Source organism: Oncorhynchus clarkii, chromosome 5 (assembly GCF_045791955.1).
Source record: "Oncorhynchus clarkii lewisi isolate Uvic-CL-2024 chromosome 5, UVic_Ocla_1.0, whole genome shotgun sequence".
Taxonomy (NCBI): Eukaryota; Metazoa; Chordata; class Actinopteri; order Salmoniformes; family Salmonidae; genus Oncorhynchus; species Oncorhynchus clarkii.
Genome location: NC_092151.1, coordinates 89,916,623 through 89,936,976, shown reverse-complemented (window position 1 = coordinate 89,936,976; position 20,354 = coordinate 89,916,623). Strand labels below are relative to the sequence as shown.

Sequence of the window (20,354 nt, the reverse complement as noted above, 5' to 3'; positions counted from 1 at the left end):
GTTATCATGTATCACCTTCTGGCCTGTTCTATAGTGTTATCATGTCTGGTCTGTACTATAGTGTTATCATGTCTCACCCTCTGGCCTGTACTATAGTGTTATCATGTATCACCTTCTGGCCTGTTCTATAGTGTTATCATGTCTTACCCTCTGGTCTGTTCTATAGTGTTATCATGTCTCACCCTCTGAACTGTTCTATAGTGGTATCATGTCTCACGTTCTGGCCTTTTCTATAGTGTTATCATGTCTCACCCTCTAGCCTGTTCTATAGTGTTATCATGTCTCACCCTCTGGCCTGTTCTATAGTGTTATCATGTCTCACCCTCTGGTCTGTACTATAGTGTTATCATGTCTCACCCTCTGGCCTGTACTATAGTGTTATCATGTCTCACCCTCTGGCCTGTACTGGCCTGTTCTATAGTGTTATCATGTCTCACCCTCTGGCCTGTTCTATAGTGTTATCATGTCTCACCCTCTGGCCTGTACTATAGTGTTAATATGTCTCACCCTCTGGCCTGTACTATAGTGTTATCATGTCTCACCCTCTGGCCTGTTCTATAGTGATATCATGTCTGGCCTGTTCTATAGTGATATCATGTCTGGCCTGTTCTATAGTGTTATCATGTCTCACCCTCTGGCCTGTTCTATAGTGTTATCATGTCTCACCCTCTGGCCTGTTCTATAGTGTTATCATGTCTGGTCTGTACTATAGTGTTATCATGTCTCACCCTCTGGCCTGTACTATAGTGTTATCATGTATCACCTTCTGGCCTGTTCTATAGTGTTATCATGTCTTACCCTCTGGTCTGTTCTATAGTGTTATCATGTCTTACCCTCTGGTCTGTTCTATAGTGTTATCATGTCTCCCCCTCTGGCCTGTTCTATAGTGGTATCATGTCTCACGTTCTGGCCTTTTCTATAGTGTTATCATGTCTCACCCTCTGGCCTGTTCTATAGTGTTATCATGTCTCACCCTCTGGCCTGTTCTATAGTGAGATCATGTCTGGCCTGTTCTATAGTGTTATCATGTCTGGTCTGTACTATAGTGTTATCATGTCTCACCCTCTGGCCTGTACTATAGTGTTATCATGTATCACCTTCTGGCCTGTTCTATAGTGTTATCATGTCTTACCCTCTGGTCTGTTCTATAGTGTTATCATGTCTCCCCCTCTGGCCTGTTCTATAGTGGTATCATGTCTCACGTTCTGGCCTTTTCTATAGTGTTATCATGTCTCACCCTCTGGCCTGTTCTATAGTGTTATCATGTCTCACCCTCTGGCCTGTTCTATAGTGAGATCATGTCTGGCCTGTTCTATAGTGTTATCATGTCTCACCCTCTGGCATGTTCTATAGTGTTATCATGTCTCACCCTCTGGTCTGTTCTATAGTGTTATCATGTCTCACCCTCTGGCCTGTACTATAGTGTTATCATGTCTCACCCTCTGGCCTGTTCTATAGTGTTATCATGTCTCACCCTCTGGCCTGTTCTATAGTGATATCATGTCTGGCCTGTTCTATAGTGATATCATGTCTGGCCTGTTCTATAGTGATATCATGTCTGGCCTGTTCTATAGTGTTATCATGTCTCACCCTCTGGCCTGTTCTATAGTGTTATCATGTCTCACCCTCTGGCCTGTTCTATAGTGTTATCATGTCTGGTCTGTACTATAGTGTTATCATGTCTCACCCTCTGGCCTGTACTATAGTGTTATCATGTTTCACCTTCTGGCCTGTTCTATAGTGTTATCATGTCTTACCCTCTGGTCTGTTCTATAGTGTTATCATGTCTCACCCTCTGAACTGTTCTATAGTGGTATCATGTCTCACGTTCTGGCCTTTTCTATAGTGTTATCATGTCTCACCCTCTAGCCTGTTCTATAGTGTTATCATGTCTCACCCTCTGGCCTGTTCTATAGTGTTATCATGTCTCACCCTCTGGTCTGTACTATAGTGTTATCATGTCTCACCCTCTGGCCTGTACTATAGTGTTATCATGTCTCACCCTCTGGCCTGTACTATAGTGTTATCATGTCTCACCCTCTGGCCTGTACTATAGTGTTATCATGTCTCACCCTCTGGCCTGTACTGGCCTGTTCTATAGTGTTATCATGTCTCACCCTCTGGTCTGTTCTATAGTGGTATCATGTCTCACCCTCTGGCCTGTTCTATAGTGTTATCATGTCTCACCCTCTGGCCTGTTCTATAGTGTTATCATGTCTCACCCTCTGGCCTGTACTATAGTGTTAATATGTCTCACCCTCTGGCCTGTACTATAGTGTTATCATGTCTCACCCTCTGGCCTGTTCTATAGTGATATCATGTCTGGCCTGTTCTATAGTGATATCATGTCTGGCCTGTTCTATAGTGATATCATGTCTGGCCTGTTCTATAGTGTTATCATGTCTCACCCTCTGGCCTGTTCTATAGTGTTATCATGTCTCATCCTCTGGCCTGTTCTATAGTGTTATCATGTCTGGTCTGTACTATAGTGTTATCATGTCTCACCCTCTGGCCTGTACTATAGTGTTATCATGTATCACCTTCTGGCCTGTTCTATAGTGTTATCATGTCTTACCCTCTGGTCTGTTCTATAGTGTTATCATGTCTCCCCCTCTGGCCTGTTCTATAGTGGTATCATGTCTCACGTTCTGGCCTTTTCTATAGTGTTATCATGTCTCACCCTCTGGCCTGTTCTATAGTGTTATCATGTCTCACCCTCTGGCCTGTTCTATAGTGAGATCATGTCTGGCCTGTTCTATAGTGTTATCATGTCTCACCCTCTGGCATGTTCTATAGTGTTATCATGTCTCACCCTCTGGTCTGTTCTATAGTGTTATCATGTCTCACCCTCTGGCCTGTTCTATAGTGTTATCATGTCTCACCCTCTGTCTGTACTATAGTGTTATCATGTCTCACCCTCTGGTCTGTTCTATAGTGTTATCATGTCTCACCCTCTGGCCTGTTCTATAGTGTTATCATGTCTGGCCTGTTCTATAGTGTTATCATGTCTCACCCTCTGGCCTGTTCTATAGTGTTATCATGTCTCACCCTCTGGTCTGTTCTATAGTGTTATCATGTCTCACCCTCTGGCCTGTTCTATAGTGATATCATGTCTGGCCTGTTCTATAGTGTTATCATGTCTCACCCTCTGGCCTGTTCTTTAGTGTTATCATGTCTCACCCTCTGGCCTGTTCTATAGTGATATCATGTCTGGCCTGTTCTATAGTGATATCATGTCTGGCCTGTTCTATAGTGTTATCATGTCTCACCCTCTGGCCTGTTCTATAGTGTTATCATGTCTCACCCTCTGGCCTGTACTATAGTATTAGCATGTCTCACCCTCTGGCCTGTACTATAGTGTTATCATGTCTCACCTTCTGGCCTGTTCTATAGTGTTATCATGTCTGGTCTGTTCTATAGTGTTATCATGTCTCACCCTCTGGTCTGTACTATAGTGTTATCATGTCTCACCCTCTGGCCTGTTCTATAGTGTTATCATGTCTCACCCTCTGGTCTGTACTATAGTGGTATCATGTCTCACCCTCTGGCCTGTACTGGCCTGTTCTATAGTGTTATCATGTCTCACCCTCTGGTCTGTTCTATAGTGTTATCATGTCTCACCCTCTGGTTTGTTCTATAGTGTTATCATGTCTCACCCTCTGGTCTGTACTATAGTGTTATCATGTCTCATCCTCTGGCCTGTTCTATAGTGTTATCATGTCTCACCCTCTGGCCTGTACTATAGTGTTATCATGTCTCACCCTCTGGCCTGTACTGGCCTGTTCTATAATGTTATCATGTCTCACCCTCTGGTCTGTTCTATAGTGTTATCATGTCTCACCCTCTGGCCTGTTCTATAGTGTTATCATGTCTCACCCTCTGGCCTGTTCTATAGTGTTATCATGTCTCACCCTCTGGCCTGTTCTATAGTGTTATCATGTCTCACCCTCTGGCCTGTACTATAGTGTTATCATGTCTCACCCTCTGGCCTGTACTATAGTGTTATCATGTCTCACCATCTGGCCTGTTCTATAGTGTTATCATGTCTCACCCTCTGGCCTGTTCTATAGTGATATCATGTCTGGCCTGTTCTATAGTGATATCATGTCTGGCCTGTTCTATAGTGATATCATGTCTGGCCTGTTCTATAGTGTTATCATGTCTCACCCTCTGGCCTGTTCTATAGTGTTATCATGTCTCACCCTCTGGCCTGTTCTATAGTGTTATCATGTCTGGTCTGTACTATAGTGTTATCATGTCTCACCCTCTGGCCTGTACTATAGTGTTATCATGTATCACCTTCTGGCCTGTTCTATAGTGTTATCATGTCTTACCCTCTGGTCTGTTCTATAGTGTTATCATGTCTCACCCTCTGAACTGTTCTATAGTGGTATCATGTCTCACGTTCTGGCCTTTTCTATAGTGTTATCATGTCTCACCCTCTAGCCTGTTCTATAGTGTTATCATGTCTCACCCTCTGGCCTGTTCTATAGTGTTATCATGTCTCACCCTCTGGTCTGTACTATAGTGTTATCATGTCTCACCCTCTGGCCTGTACTATAGTGTTATCATGTCTCACCCTCTGGCCTGTACTATAGTGTTATCATGTCTCACCCTCTGGCCTGTACTATAGTGTTATCATGTCTCACCCTCTGGCCTGTACTGGCCTGTTCTATAGTGTTATCATGTCTCACCCTCTGGTCTGTTCTATAGTGGTATCATGTCTCACCCTCTGGCCTGTTCTATAGTGGTATCATGTCTCACCCTCTGGCCTGTTCTATAGTGTTATCATGTCTCACCCTCTGGCCTGTTCTATAGTGTTATCATGTCTCACCCTCTGGCCTGTTCTATAGTGTTATCATGTCTCACCCTCTGGCCTGTACTATAGTGTTAATATGTCTCACCCTCTGGCCTGTACTATAGTGTTATCATGTCTCACCCTCTGGCCTGTTCTATAGTGATATCATGTCTGGCCTGTTCTATAGTGATATCATGTCTGGCCTGTTCTATAGTGATATCATGTCTGGCCTGTTCTATAGTGTTATCTTGTCTCACCCTCTGGCCTGTTCTATAGTGTTATCATGTCTCACCCTCTGGCCTGTTCTATAGTGTTATCATGTCTGGTCTGTACTATAGTGTTATCATGTCTCACCCTCTGGCCTGTACTATAGTGTTATCATGTATCACCTTATGGCCTGTTCTATAGTGTTATCATGTCTTACCCTCTGGTCTGTTCTATAGTGTTATCATGTCTCCCCCTCTGGCCTGTTCTATAGTGGTATCATGTCTCACGTTCTGGCCTTTTCTATAGTGTTATCATGTCTCACCCTCTGGCCTGTTCTATAGTGTTATCATGTCTCACCCTCTGGCCTGTTCTATATTGAGATCATGTCTGGCCTGTTCTATAGTGTTATCATGTCTCACCCTCTGGCATGTTCTATAGTGTTATCATGTCTCACCCTCTGGTCTGTTCTATAGTGTTATCATGTCTCACCCTCTGGCCTGTTCTATAGTGTTATCATGTCTCACCCTCTGTCTGTACTATAGTGTTATCATGTCTCACCCTCTGGTCTGTTCTATAGTGTTATCATGTCTCACCCTCTGGCCTGTTCTATAGTGTTATCATGTCTGGCCTGTTCTATAGTGTTATCATGTCTCACCCTCTGGCCTGTTCTATAGTGTTATCATGTCTCACCCTCTGGTCTGTTCTATAGTGTTATCATGTCTCACCCTCTGGCCTGTTCTATAGTGATATCATGTCTGGCCTGTTCTATAGTGTTATCATGTCTCACCCTCTGGCCTGTTCTTTAGTGTTATCATGTCTCACCCTCTGGCCTGTTCTATAGTGATATCATGTCTGGCCTGTTCTATAGTGATATCATGTCTGGCCTGTTCTATAGTGTTATCATGTCTCACCCTCTGGCCTGTTCTATAGTGTTATCATGTCTCACCCTCTGGCCTGTACTATAGTATTATCATGTCTCACCCTCTGGCCTGTACTATAGTGTTATCATGTCTCACCTTCTGGCCTGTTCTATAGTGTTATCATGTCTGGTCTGTTCTATAGTGTTATCATGTCTCCCCCTCTGGTCTGTTCTACAGTGTTATCATGTCTCACCCTCTGGCCTGTTCTATAGTGTTATCATGTCTGGTCTGTTCTATAGTGGTATCATGTCTCACCCTCTGGCCTGTTCTATAGTGTTATCATGTCTCACCCTCTGGTCTGTACTATAGTGTTATCATGTCTCACCCTCTGGTCTGTACTATAGTGTTATCATGTCTCACCCTCTGGTCTGTACTATAGTGTTATCATGTCTCCCCCTCTGGCCTGTACTATAGTGTTATCATGTCTCACCCTCTGCCCTGTTCTATAGTGTTATCATGTCTCACCCTCTGGTCTGTACTATAGTGTTATCATGTCTCACCCTCTAGCCTGTACTATAGTGTTTTCATGTCTCACCCTCTGGTCTGTACTGGCCTGTACTATAGTGTTATCATGTCTCACCCTCTGGTCTGTTCTATAGTGTTATCATGTCTCACCCTCTGGTCTGTACTATAGTGTTATCATGTCTCACCCTCTGGTCTGTACTATAGTGTTATCATGTCTCCCCCTCTGGCCTGTACTATAGTGTTATCATGTCTCACCCTCTGGTCTGTTCTATAGTGTTATCATGTCTCACCCTCTGGCCTGTTCTATAGTGTTATCATGTCTCACCCTCTGGCCTGTACTATAGTGTTATCATGTCTCCCCCTCTGGCCTGTTCTATAGTGTTATCATGTCTCACCCTCTGGCCTGTTCTATAGTGTTATCATGTCTCACCCTCTGGCCTGTACTATAGTGTTATCATGTCTCACCCTCTGGCCTGTTCTATAGTGTTATCATGTCTCACCCTCTGGCCTGTACTGGCCTGTGATGGTAACAGTCTGTCCAGCATTCTTCAGAGCTGCTGCAGCCTGCTCATGGGTTGCACTGCGCAGGTCGACCCCGTTCACCTGCACACACACGTTAAGGTCAACACAGAATCACACAGGAGTTTGACCCATGATCAGCAAATGAACAGAGAGACCCAAGGCATGTCAACGGAGATCTAATCAATCTACCCTCGTCAATAAAACTCACGAATCACAAGGAATCAATAAGGGGCTAATCCGGTTTCTCTGTGCGTGTGTGTGCGTGTGTGTGTGTGTAGGTTCTTACTGAGATGATGCGGTCTCCTTTGCGAAGCTCTCCACAGAGATCAGCAGGTCCACCAGCCAGGATGAAGGAGATAAAGATTCCCTCTCCATCCTCTCCTCCTACGATGTTAAAACCCAGGCCTGTAGAACCACGGTGCAACACCACCTTCCTGGGCTCCCTGGAACACACACGTTATATACACACACACATTATGTACACACTATTATACACACACACACACACACACACACACACATTATGTACACACTATTATACACACACACACACACACACACACATTATGTACACACTATTATACACACACACGTTATGTACACACTATTATATACACACACACACACGTTATGTACACACTATTATACACACACACACACGTTATGTACACACTATTATACACACACACACACACGTTATGTACACACTATTATACACACACACACACACACACACATTATGTATACACTATTATATACACACACACACACGTTATGTACACACTATTATACACACACACACACACGTTATGAACACACTATTATACACACACACACACACACACATTATGTATACACTATTATATACACACTATCACACACACATTATGTATACACTACTATATACACGCACACACACGCTATCACACAGACACTATTATATATACACATACATATATATATACACACACACAGTAACAGTACGCCCTGTTACACACTCAGACACAGTGAAAGCCCAGCCGAAGGCTTCCTGAAACACACACAGAACCAAAAAGGTGAAGTTTAGTTCCTCCAGTCCTATCATTGGAAGTAGCGTTCTCTCTAGTGGTGATCATGGACATTACACATTTCTGTTTGGTCTATTTGTTCAGAAAGGCAGCATTGGCATGGAGCGGCCAGCAGAGGACACTGCCACACAGTCGTTATGTTCAGCACCTTTACTTCCACTACCCCAGTCCGCTTTCCTCTACATTACGACACTGACATCTCACCACTAGAATATCATTTAAACTCTGATATTATCATTAGATAGATGGTATTCAATATCAATAAGATTATATAACACAGGGACAACATAATCCCGGGGAGAATGGCATGCCAGCTTCCCTGCAAGATGTAGCCTCTCTCTACACAATGAGAGAATGAACATGAGCATTAGACTGGATGGTGTGAGGGAAGGATCTGAAAGCTTATCAGATTTATTCAAAATTAAATTCAGCTATTGGTCCAGTCCTGGTGTACACGCAGGGTACGGATGGCGGTGTGACGCTGGTTTTGGTCACCGTTGTGACGTCTGTTGGGTGATGCAGTTCCGCTGAGTCCCGGCCTTAAATCCCTCCAATAAAGTGGATTAAATATGGTAGAGGCCTGAGGCTACATCGCTGCATACCCATACAACTCTATCACCCCGTCGTGGCACTGCCCGCCATCTGCCCGCTGCCCGAGTCACTCACTGTCTCTTAATGCCACACACACACAGTCACACTAACACACACCAAGGAATGTTGAGTTAAACAAACCATACAACTCAATGTACAAGGATTACTTTTTAAATATTCCACCCAAAAATATATATATATTTTTTTTTTACTTGAAGAACAGAGCAAGTAGCCAGCCATGGAGATCAAGGCTGGCCCCCCGGGTAGAAAAATTGCAGAACAAGCTCTATTGCCATCACAAAGCCCTGACCTCAATCCTATATAAAATTTGTGGCCAGAACTGAAAAGGCGAGTGCGAGCAAGGAGGCCGACTAACCTGACTCAGTTACACCAGCTCTGTCAGGAGGAATGGTCCAAAATTCACCCAACTTATTGTGGGAAGCTTGTGGAAGGCTACCCAAAACGTTTGACCCAAGTTAAACAATTTAAAGGCAATGCTACAAAATACTAATTGAGCGTATGTAAACTTCTGACCCACTGGGAATGTGATGAAAGAAATAAAAGCTTAAATAAATAATTCTCTATTATTCTGACATTTCACATTCTTAAAATAAAGTGGTGACCCTAACTGACCTGAGACAGGGATTTTTTTTTACTAAGATTAAATATCAGGACTTGTGAAAAACTGAGTTTAAATGCATTTGGCTAAAGTGTATGTAAACCTCCGACTTCAACTGCAACTGTGTTGTATGATTTCTGAATGGCAAAGGGAGATGTACTTCATCCAGTCAGCTGGACACCTTTTATAAACTAGTCAACACGAGCTGTTTGGTCATCAATCAAAGAACATTAGATAGCCCAAGAGCCACGTAGTCAGGGTGCACAGGCTATGAAACACACAGAAGAAAAATTGATGAATGTGCCACAAAACAATAATTAAGTGGATTTCAAGTCATTTGTTAACCTCTTACATTACCTGGGAGACGAGAGGATGAATAAGCACCATGCTCTCCCTCTGTGAAAGTACATTTGGCAGCAGCCAACCACAGTTCACAAAAATAACACAGGTAGGCTGGACCGACAGCAGACTGACAAACCAGCAGTGTTTCACGTCACTGGCTTTGTGATTGACAGGCGCCTGTCCCATCAATAGATCTCTAGAATAGTCGTGTTGTTTGTTCTCGCGGGAGAAGGCTGTACAGACTTTTCTGACTAGCCAATCGAAACGTTTGAAATGAAAAGAAGCCTAGTTCATTCATGAAGTGGAGCGGATGGAAAACATGGGACAGTGCAGAAAGTTTGGCAGCAGAATGACGACACAAACAGTTCACAAACAGTTCACAAACAGTTCACAAACAGTCCTTCTGTTTGCATACTTTGAATCTGCACTGTTCTTCTGGTGTTTTTGTAAAAATGTTCAGTGTAAATTGTTACAAGTTGTCCTTGTTCATAGAGGTGTGTGGTTTGTTTAACTTTGCAATCGTTGGTTTTTGTTTGACATACATTTTAAAGTGAAAAACATGAGGATCAGTGTCATTCTGTTACCGTGGAAATGCCCCACATACAAACACGCACACAGACTCATACAAAAGCCAAAACGTGCGCCAACAAAAGACAGAGCTTGTGTGAACTCCATAGGTAACAGAAGTACCCCAGACAGAAGTTAGTAACTGTCACATCGCCAGTTTATACGTTTAGCTGAGAGAGGAGACCTCCAAGGGATCCATTTACACTGCTGTCTGGAGTACATCTCCCTCTGTCCCTAGCTAACCATCTCTCTCTGTCCCTCCCTCTGTCCCTAGCTATCCATCTCTCTCTGTCCCTCCCTCTGTCCCTAGCTATCCATCTCCCTCTGTCCCTAGCCATCCATCTCTCTGTCCCTCCCTCTGTCCCTAGCTATCCATCTCTCTGTCCCTCCCTCTGTCCCTAGCTATCCATCTCTCTCTGTCCCTAGCTACCCATCTCTCTCTGTCCCTAGCTATCCATCTCCCTCTGTCCCTAGCCATCCATCTCCCTCTGTCCCTAGCTACCCATCTCCCTCTGTCCCTAGCTACCCACCTCCCTCTGTCCCTAGCTACCCATCTCCCTCTGTCCCTAGCTACCCATCTCCCTCTGTCCCTAGCTACCCATCTCCCTCTGTCCCTAGCTATCCATCTCCCTCTGTCCCTAGCTACCCATCTCCCTCTGTCCCTAGCTATCCATCTCCCTCTGTCCCTAGCTACCCATCTCCCTCTGTCCCTAGCTACCCATCTCCCTCTGTCCCTAGCTATCCATCTCCCTCTGTCCCTAGCTATCCATCTCCCTCTGTCCCTAGCTATCCATCTCCATCTGTCCCTAGCTACCCATCTCCCTCTGTCCCTAGCTATCCATCTCTCTCTGTCCCTCCCTCTGTCCCTAGCTATCCATCTCTCTGTCCCTAGCTATCCATCTCTCTGTCCCTCCCTCTGTCCCTAGCTATCCATCTCTCTCTGTCCCTCCCTCTGTCCCTAGTTACCCATCTCTCTCTGTCTTTCCCTCTGTCCCTCCCTCTGTCCCTAGCTACCCATCTCTCTCTGTCCCTCCCTCTGTCCCTAGCTATCCATCTCTCTGTCCCTCCATCTGTCCCTAGCTATCCATCTCCCTCTGTCCCTAGCTATCCATCTCCCTCTGTCCCTAGCTATCCATCTCTCTGTCCCTCCCTCTGTCCCTAGCTATCCATCTCCCTCTGTCCCTCTTTCATACAGCCTGTCTGAATGTCAACTAAGAACAAACGTGCTGCCTCTTTCTGTCTCCTCTTTCTTTCTCATTTCATGGCTCACAGCAACAGAAAGCGTGGAGAGGGAGCCAAGCAGAGTGACAAGACATTTGGCAACGCGCCTCAGTGTGTGTTTGTGTTTGTCTGCATGCGCGTGTGTGTGTGTGTGTGTGTGTGTGTGTAGAACGGAAAAAAATAAGGATCTATTAATCCCATTCAGTGTCTGCCTCTGTCTGTAAGATCCAATGGATGTGTTGGTTGAAGGCTGGGAGACAGAGGTGTTGTGGTCCCTGCTGTGGTCAGGCAGTCTGTTCCCACTGATGACAGCACTGTATATCTCTGGCTGTGGCAGGACTGAGCTGCCCAAGGTGACCAGAGCTTAGCCATGCTCTCAATCTTTCTCTCCATCTTTTTCACTTTCCATCTTTCTCTCTCTCTCTCTCTCTCTCTCTCTCTCCCCCCATCTTTCTCCCTCTCTCCCTTTCTTCATCAGTCTCACCTCCCAGACATATCTCCCCAGGTTACACAGCTGGCCTCTCATTAGCTTCAAAACCATGCATCGTCCATAACTTCTTCTGCCAGCTCCATCAACAGAGAGAGGGCAGAAAGAGAGAGAGAGAGAGAGTGAGAGGAAAGATAGGGCAGAAAGAGTGAGAAGGCAGCGAGAGAGAGAGAGAGAGAGAAAAAGAGAGAGAGAGAGAGAGGGCAGAAAGAGTGAGAAGGCAGAGAGAGACAGAGAGGAAAGAGAGAGAGAGAGGAAAGAGAGGGCAGAAAGAGTGAGAAGGCAGCGAGAGAGAGAGAGAGAGAGAGGAAAGAGAGGGCAGAAAGAGTGAGAAGGCAGAGAGAGACAGAGAGGAAAGAGAGAGAGAGAGGAAAGAGAGGGCAGAAAGAGTGAGAAGGCAGAGAGAGAGAGAGAGAGGAAAGAGAGGGCCGAAAGAGTGAGAAGGCAGAGAGAGAGAGAGGAAAGAGAGGGCAGAAAGAGTGAGAAGGCAGAGAGAGAGAGAGGAAAGAGAGGGCAGGGAGAGAACTTGAGTGGGAGAAAAAAGAAAGAAGGGGGTGGATAGCTGAAGACCTACAGAGAGAGGGATGGTGGATGAGGAGGAAGATGAGGAGGAGGATGAGGAAAATATCAAATGGATGAGGAAGAGGGAAGAGAAAGAGGAGGCAGATAAAGAGGAAGAAGATGATAAAGGAAGAAGAGAAGGAGGAAGGAGATAGAGCACCATAATGCAGATTAAGGGGAGGAGATACATCACCATAACTCAGATTAAGGGGAGGAGATACAGCACCATAACTCAGATTAAGGGGAGGAGATACAGCACCATAACTCAGATTAAGGGGAGGAGATACAGCACCATAATGCAGATTAAGGGGAGGAGATACAGCACCATAATGCAGATTAAGGGGAGGAGATACAGCACCATAACTCAGATTAAGGGGAGGAGATACAGCACCATAACTCAGATTAAGGGGAGGAGATACAGCACCATAACTCAGATTAAGGGGAGGATATACAGCACCATAATGCAGATTAAGGGGAGGAGATACAGCACCATAACTCAGATTAAGGGGAGGATATACAGCACCATAATGCAGATTAAGGGGAGGAGATACAGCACCATAATGCAGATTAAGGGGAGGAGATACAGTACCATAACTCAGATTAAGGGGAGGATATACAGCACCATAACTCAGATTAAGGGGAGGATATACAGCACCATAACTCAGATTAAGGGGAGGATATACAGCACCATAACTCAGATTAAGGGGAGGAGATACAGCACCATAACTCAGATTAAGGGGAGGATATACAGCACCATAACTCAGATTAAGGGGAGGATATACAGCACCATAACTCAGATTAAGGGGAGGAGATACAGCACCATAACTCAGATTAAGGGGAGGAGATACAGCACCATAATGCAGATTAAGGGGAGGAGATACAGCACCATAATGCAGATTAAGGGGAGGAGATACAGTACCATAACTCAGATTAAGGGGAGGAGATACAGCACCATAATGCAGATTAAGGGGAGGAGATACAGCACCATAATGCAGATTAAGGGGAGGAGATACATCACCATAACTCAGATTAAGGGGAGGAGATACAGCACCATAACTCAGATTAAGGGGAGGAGATACAGTACCATAATGCAGATTAAGGGGAGGAGATACAGCACCATAATGCAGATTAAGGGGAGGAGATACATCACCATAACTCAGATTAAGGGGAGGAGATACAGCACCATAACTCAGATTAAGGGGAGGAGATACAGCACCATAACTCAGATTAAGGGGAGGAGATACAGCACCATAATGCAGATTAAGGGGAGGAGATACATCACCATAACTCAGATTAAGGGGAGGAGATACAGCACCATTATGCAGATTAAGGGGAGGAGATACAGCACCATAACTCAGATTAAGGGGAGGAGATACAGCACCATAATGCAGATTAAGGGGAGGAGATACAGCACCATAATGCAGATTAAGGGGAGGAGATACAGCACCATAATGCAGATTAAGGGGAGGAGATACAGTACCATAACTCAGATTAAGGGGAGGAGATACAGTACCATAACTCAGATTAAGGGGAGGAGATACAGTACCATAACTCAGATTAAGGGGAGGAGATACAGCACCATAATGCAGATTAAGGGGAGGAGATACAGCACCATAACTCAGATTAAGGGGAGGAGATACAGTACCATAACTCAGATTAAGGGGAGGAGATACAGCACCATAATGCAGATTAAGGGGAGGAGATACAGCACCATAACTGAGAGCCACTGAGAGTCAAGAGAAGGATAGTGACCCATTCACCTGATGAATCTCAGCAGCAGCAACTAATAATGGCAACACACTCCCCTTTGTCCAGTACACTCATAAACCAACACAAACATTAACAAAACATATGAACATCTAACGCTTTGTCGTGTGTGTGTGTATATCATCACCCAGTTTACCTTGTCACCTCGTCGTCTCCCAGCATACTCTTGGGGACGGGGGAGTAGCGTCCAGGCGTGGCGGGGGTATGGGGCCGGCTCAGGTAGTTGGAAGGGCTGATATGGTTGTCCATGTGAGGGGAATACGCTAGAGAAATAACACACACACACACACACACACACACAACCTGTATCAATATAATGGGTCTCCGCCTCAGTGTGTAGATAGATAGTGAGTTAACATTAGCGGCTAATGCTAAGAAAAATATATAAAATGCTGCTTAGTCAGGGGAGGCGCTAGGCTAATCGCTAACTTCACCTTGAGCCGACCCTGGTACAGGCAGAGCAGGATATTATAAAACACATGCTTTATGGCTCCTCTGACAGGGGGAGGTTCTCTCCTTAAATGAAGACCACCTTCAGCAATGGCACAAGCACCACAACGGAACAATCAATAACATTGTCCAGGTGAAATACTGGAACGTTCTGCCTGGTACTAGACAGGGCTGGCCCCATAGGCAACACGGAACGTTCTGCCTGGTACTGGACAGGGCTGGCCCCATAGGCAACGCGGAACGTTCTACCTGGTACTGGACAGGGCTGGCCCCATAGGCAACATGGAACGTTCTGCCTGACACTGGACAGGGCTGGCCCATAGGCAACACGGAACGTTCTGCCTGGTACTGGACAGGGCTGGCCCCATAGGCAACATGGAACGTTCTGCCTGACACTGGACAGGGCTGGCCCATAGGCAACACGGAACGTTCTGCCTGGTACTGGACAGGGCTGGCCCCATAGGCAACATGGAACGTTCTGCCTGACACTGGACAGGGCTGGCCCATAGGCAACACGGAACGTTCTGCCTGGTACTGGACAGGGCTGGCCCCATAGGCAACACGGAACGTTCTGCCTGGTACTGGACAGGGCTGGCCCATAGGCAACACGGAACGAGAAACGAGACCAATATACATGTCCTGAAACATAAACATGGCATGAACAGTGATTAGAACCAATGTTTTCCACCAATGTCACATTTCCTCAGTCTGCAGAGAGACATGGGGTCACCCACGGTATACTCAGCTAGTCAGGGGGACAGACAGTGGGACACCCACGGTATACTCAGCTAGTCAGGGGGACAGACAGTGGGACACCCACGGTATACTCAGCTAGTCAGGGGGACAGACAGTGGGACACCCACGGTATACTCAGCTAGTCAGGGGGACAGACAGTGGGACACCCACGGTATACTCAGCTAGTCAGGGGGACAGACAGTGGGTCACCCACGGTATACTCAGCTAGTCAGGGGGACAGACAGTGGTTCACCCACGGTATACTCAGCTAGTCAGGGGGACAGACAGTGGGTCACCCACGGTATACTCAGCTAGTCAGGGGGACAGACAGGGTCACCAACGGTATACTCAGCTAGTCAGGGGGACAGACAGTGGGTCACCCACGGTATATTCAGCTAGTCAGGGGGACAGACAGTGGGTCACCCACGGTATACTCAGCTACAGGCAGGGGGAAGACAGTGGGTCACCCACGGTATACTCAGCTAGTCAGGGGGACAGACAGGGTCACCCACGGTATACTCAGCTAGTCAGGGGGACAGACAGTGGGTCACCCACGGTATATTCAGCTAGTCAGGGGGACAGACGGTATACCCACGGTATACTCAGCTACAGGCAGGGGGAAGACAGTGGGTCACCCACGGTATACTCAGCTAGTCAGGGGGACAGACAGTGGGTCACCCACGGTATACTCAGCTACAGTTAAATAGCCAGCCATTCACCCTGCTTCTAAACAGGAACCCTTCCTCCTTCATAAGGAGTCTGGCTCAGATTGGACCTACTAATGTAAACTCTATTCTAATGCCTATTGGTCCAGATATAGGCCCGCTGTACACACTCCCTCCCCACTAACTCACTGTGCCCATTGGATTGCCGCTGTAGCTATTGGGGTCAGCAGCCAGCGACACGCTGGGTCTGGGTGGCCTTAATGATTACATTTGTCTTTTGTCCTATATTCCTCTCAGACCCACAGACACATGTTCTGTCATAATACTGACCCTTTACACAGAATTTATACAATAACAAATTGGACCACTAGCAAATTAACCCTCTGAAGGATGCTAGTGGTTATCTATGATAACAACACAGGGAAGCTAATAATTAGCATTTTACCCCTTTTTGAAGGATGCTAGTGGTTATCTATGGTAACAACACAGGGAAGCTAATAATTAGCATTTTACCCCTTTTTGATGGGTTGCTAGTAGTTATCTATGGTAACAACACAGGATTGCTAGCATTTAGCATGCATCCGTTTGAGAAGCTAGAGATATATAATGTTTTCATTGATTAGCTTCAGTCTGTAGTTCTGTGGAGTTGTGTATCGATGTAGCATCCCTCCGTGGGAGTTCCACACCACACGGCTCCCTTCACATAACCAGGGCCGCATTCAGTAGCCAAACGCTGCAGGTAGAAATGCCATGGATAGAGCCGACCTGATTCCATATTGTAGGCTACATGTCAGAAAAGCATGTTTGTTCTACATCGTATATTAGCATCTGAATATAACAAAACGTCCTGATGAACACTCCCCTGCTGTCACAGCTACCCTGGGATAATTAGAAACAATGGGATAACCATGTGTGTGTACTTGAATATGTGTGTATGTGTGTGTGTGTGTGTGTGTGTGTGTGTGTTCGTGCGCACTCACAGTTGGTGATGTCGGGGGGAGCGAAACTGTCGTTCATGAAGACACTGGTGGGCTTCGCCACTTTCAAGTAAACCACATCAGGGGTGTTTTTCAAGGCTGCCACGGCATCCTCGTGACTCACTTCCTCAAGGCAAGCGCTGTTTACCTGGAGGGAGGGGGGAAGGGGGGGGGGGGGGCAGTCAGACGGCTCATCAGTTGGTTACATACAGGAGGAGACATGGCAGACAAACCAACTGGCATTGTTTCCAAAACAAGCCACAATCTAACTTAATCGAAGTCAAGTACTTCAAGGGGATCTTTTTAAGTTAAGCTATTGTATCAGGTGAAATTGTAAGACAATTAGTGCCCTGACCTGAGCAAGTCAACAGTAAAGATGAAATTATATGGTACTCATGACACTGTGCCATCAAACCAGCCAACAGTCTTTCATGCACTCATTTTGGCTATGAATAACATGTTAAGCAATTGTACAATTCCTAACTATCCCAATATTTTATTTTCCTCAATAGTGTGAAAGGGGGGGGGGGGTGTACAAAGCCAGGGGTGGTAATATCTCCATTTGAATTAAAGGGAAAGTCTCATTGTGTAATTTGGATCAGGAGAGTCTATGGGAATCAGTCTCTACTGTGGCATTTACTGTAGAAGACTTCTGAATTACCTTTAAGATGATTGGAGGAACTTTGGGAGACTTGTTTACTTCACTTTTGTATATTATCTACCTCACTTGCTTTGGCAATGTTAACACGTGTTTCCCTTGCCAATAAAGCCCCTTGAATTGAATTGACTTCCTGACAATCAGTCCAGAAACATCCCATGATATATCACTGTGATGTACAACGAGATGTTTCTGGACGATTGTCACATGACACACTGACAGACAGACGTGGAGATAGCGAACGCCAAACTGTATCTACCAGAGAAGAGGACATGGTGAGACTCCACACAAATAACCTACCCATAATGTGATACTGCTGTACCTACAAACCAATCGAGTTGACTCCATGCCTGTCTGACTCTGTAGCGGTACCCCATGTATATAGTAGTATATAGTAGTATATAGTAGTATATAGTAGCATATAGTAGCATATAGTAGTATATAGTAGTATATAGTAGCATATAGTAGCATATAGTAGTATATAGTAGTATATAGTAGTATATAGTAGCATATAGTAGTATATAGTAGTATATAGTAGTATATAGTAGTATATAGTAGTATATAGTAGTATATAGTAGTATATAGTAGTATATAGTAGCCACAGCTGTATTTACTGCTGCTCTTTCATCATTTGTTATTTTTGTCTCTTTTTATTTTATTAAAACTGCATTGTTGGTTAAGGGCTTGTAAGTAAGCATTTCACTGTAAGGTCTACTACACCTGTTGTATTCAGCATTTCACTGTAAGGTCTACTACACCTGTTGTATTCAGCATTTCACTGTAAGGTCTACTACGCCTGTTGTATTCAGCATTTCACTGTAAGGTCTACTACACCTGTTGTATTCAGCATTTCACTGTAAGGTCTACTACACCTGTTGTATTCAGCATTTCACTGTAAGGTCTACTACACCTGTTGTATTCAGCATTTCACTGTGAGGTCTACTACACCTGTTGTATTCAGCATTTCACTGTGAGGTCTAATACACCTGTTGTATTCAGCATTTCACTGTAAGGTCTACTACACCTGTTGTATTCAGCATTTCACTGTAAGGTCTACTACACCTGTTGTATTCAGCATTTCACTGTGAGGTCTACTACACCTGTTGTATTCAGCATTTCACTGTGAGGTCTACTACACATGTTGTATTCAGCATTTCACTGTAAGGTCTACTACACCTGTTGTATTCAGCATTTCACTGTAAGGTCTACTACACCTGTTGTATTCAGCATTTCACTGTAAGGTCTACTACACCTGTTGTATTCAGCATTTCACTGTGAGGTCTACTACACCTGTTGTATTCAGCATTTCACTGTAAGGTCTACTACACCTGTTGTATTCAGCATTTCACTGTAAGGTCTACTACACCTGTTGTATTCAGCATTTCACTGTAAGGTCTACTACACCTGTTGTATTCAGCATTTCACTGTGAGGTCTACTACACCTGTTGTATTCAGCATTTCACTGTAAGGTCTACTACACCTGTTGTATTCAGCATTTCACTGTAAGGTCTACCTACACCTGTTGTATTCAGCATTTCACTGTAAGGTCTACTACACCTGTTGTATTCAGCATTTCACTGTAAGGTCTACTACACCTGTTGTATTCGGCACATGTGACAATTTTTGTTGTTGTTGATTTGAGCAATATTTAATTCAATTCAGTTGAATTCAATATGTGCAATATGTACTAGCTACTGGTCACAAACTGGTTGAATCGATGTAACGTAAAAACAACTATATATATAGCAATGTGATGATGTTGAAACAATGAAACAAAAAGTCACCAATGTCAAGCCTCTGTCTTTTTCCCGCTTTTACAATACCAATATAATATGTCATTTACCAAACACTTTTCCCCTACGTGACTTACAGTCAGGCATACATTTGACGTAAGGGAGGTCCTGGGAATCAACGACATGCTCTTCCACAGGATTGGTACATCCGAACATCACACCTGCGGGACAGGTACAGGATGGCAACAACAACTGCCCGAGTTACACCAGGAACGCACAAATCCCTCCATCAGTGCTCAGACTGTCCGCAATAGGCTGAGAGAGGCTGGACTGAGGGCTTGTTGGCCTGTTGTAAGGCAGGTCCTCACCAGAAATTACGTGCAACAGCATCGCCTATTAGCACAAATGCACTGTCGCTGGACCAGACAGGACTGACAAAAAGTGCTCTTCTCTGACGAGTCACGGTTTTGTCTCACCAGGGGTGATGGTCGGATTTGCGTTTATCATCGAAGGAATGAGCATTACACCGAGGCCTGTACTCTGGAGCGGGATCGATTTGGAGGTGGAGGGTCCATCATGGTCTGGGGCGGTGTGTCACAGCATCATCGGACTGAGCGTGCTGTCATTGCAGGCAATCCCAACGCTATGCGTTACAGGGAAGACATCCTCCTCCCTCATGTGGTACCCTTCCTGCAGGCTCATCCTGATATGACCCTCCAGCATGACAATGCCACCAGCCATACTGCTCGTTCTGTGCAAGATTTCCTTCAGACAGGAATGTCAGTATTCTGCCATGGCCAGCGAAGAGTCCGTATCTCAATCCCATTGAGCACGTCTGGGACCTGTTGGATCGGAGGGTGAGGGCTAGGGCCATTCCCCCCAGAAATATCCGGGAACTTGCAGGTGCCTTGGTGGAAGAGTGGGGTAACCTCTCACACAAAGAACTGGCAAATATGGTGCAGTCCATGAGGAGGAGATGCACTGCAGCTGGTGGCCACACCA

The 20,354-nt window shown here is 45.3% G+C and overlaps 1 protein-coding gene across 18 annotated transcripts in view; it reads right to left on the bottom strand.

Annotated features, from left to right (window-relative positions):
- Positions 1–20,354, bottom strand: part of LOC139409536 (disks large homolog 1-like) — a 314,749-nt gene that overhangs the window by 83,854 nt on the left and 210,541 nt on the right. For all 18 annotated transcript variants that reach the window (XM_071154818.1, XM_071154819.1, XM_071154821.1 and 15 more), the window contains 4 exons: positions 16,965–17,109; positions 14,271–14,397; positions 7,199–7,355; positions 6,891–6,993 (listed from right to left, as the gene is read on the bottom strand). In XM_071154818.1, the coding sequence (XP_071010919.1) occupies positions 6,891–6,993; positions 7,199–7,355; positions 14,271–14,397; positions 16,965–17,109 (532 nt within the window). The remainder of the gene's footprint in view (positions 1–6,890; positions 6,994–7,198; positions 7,356–14,270; positions 14,398–16,964; positions 17,110–20,354) is intronic.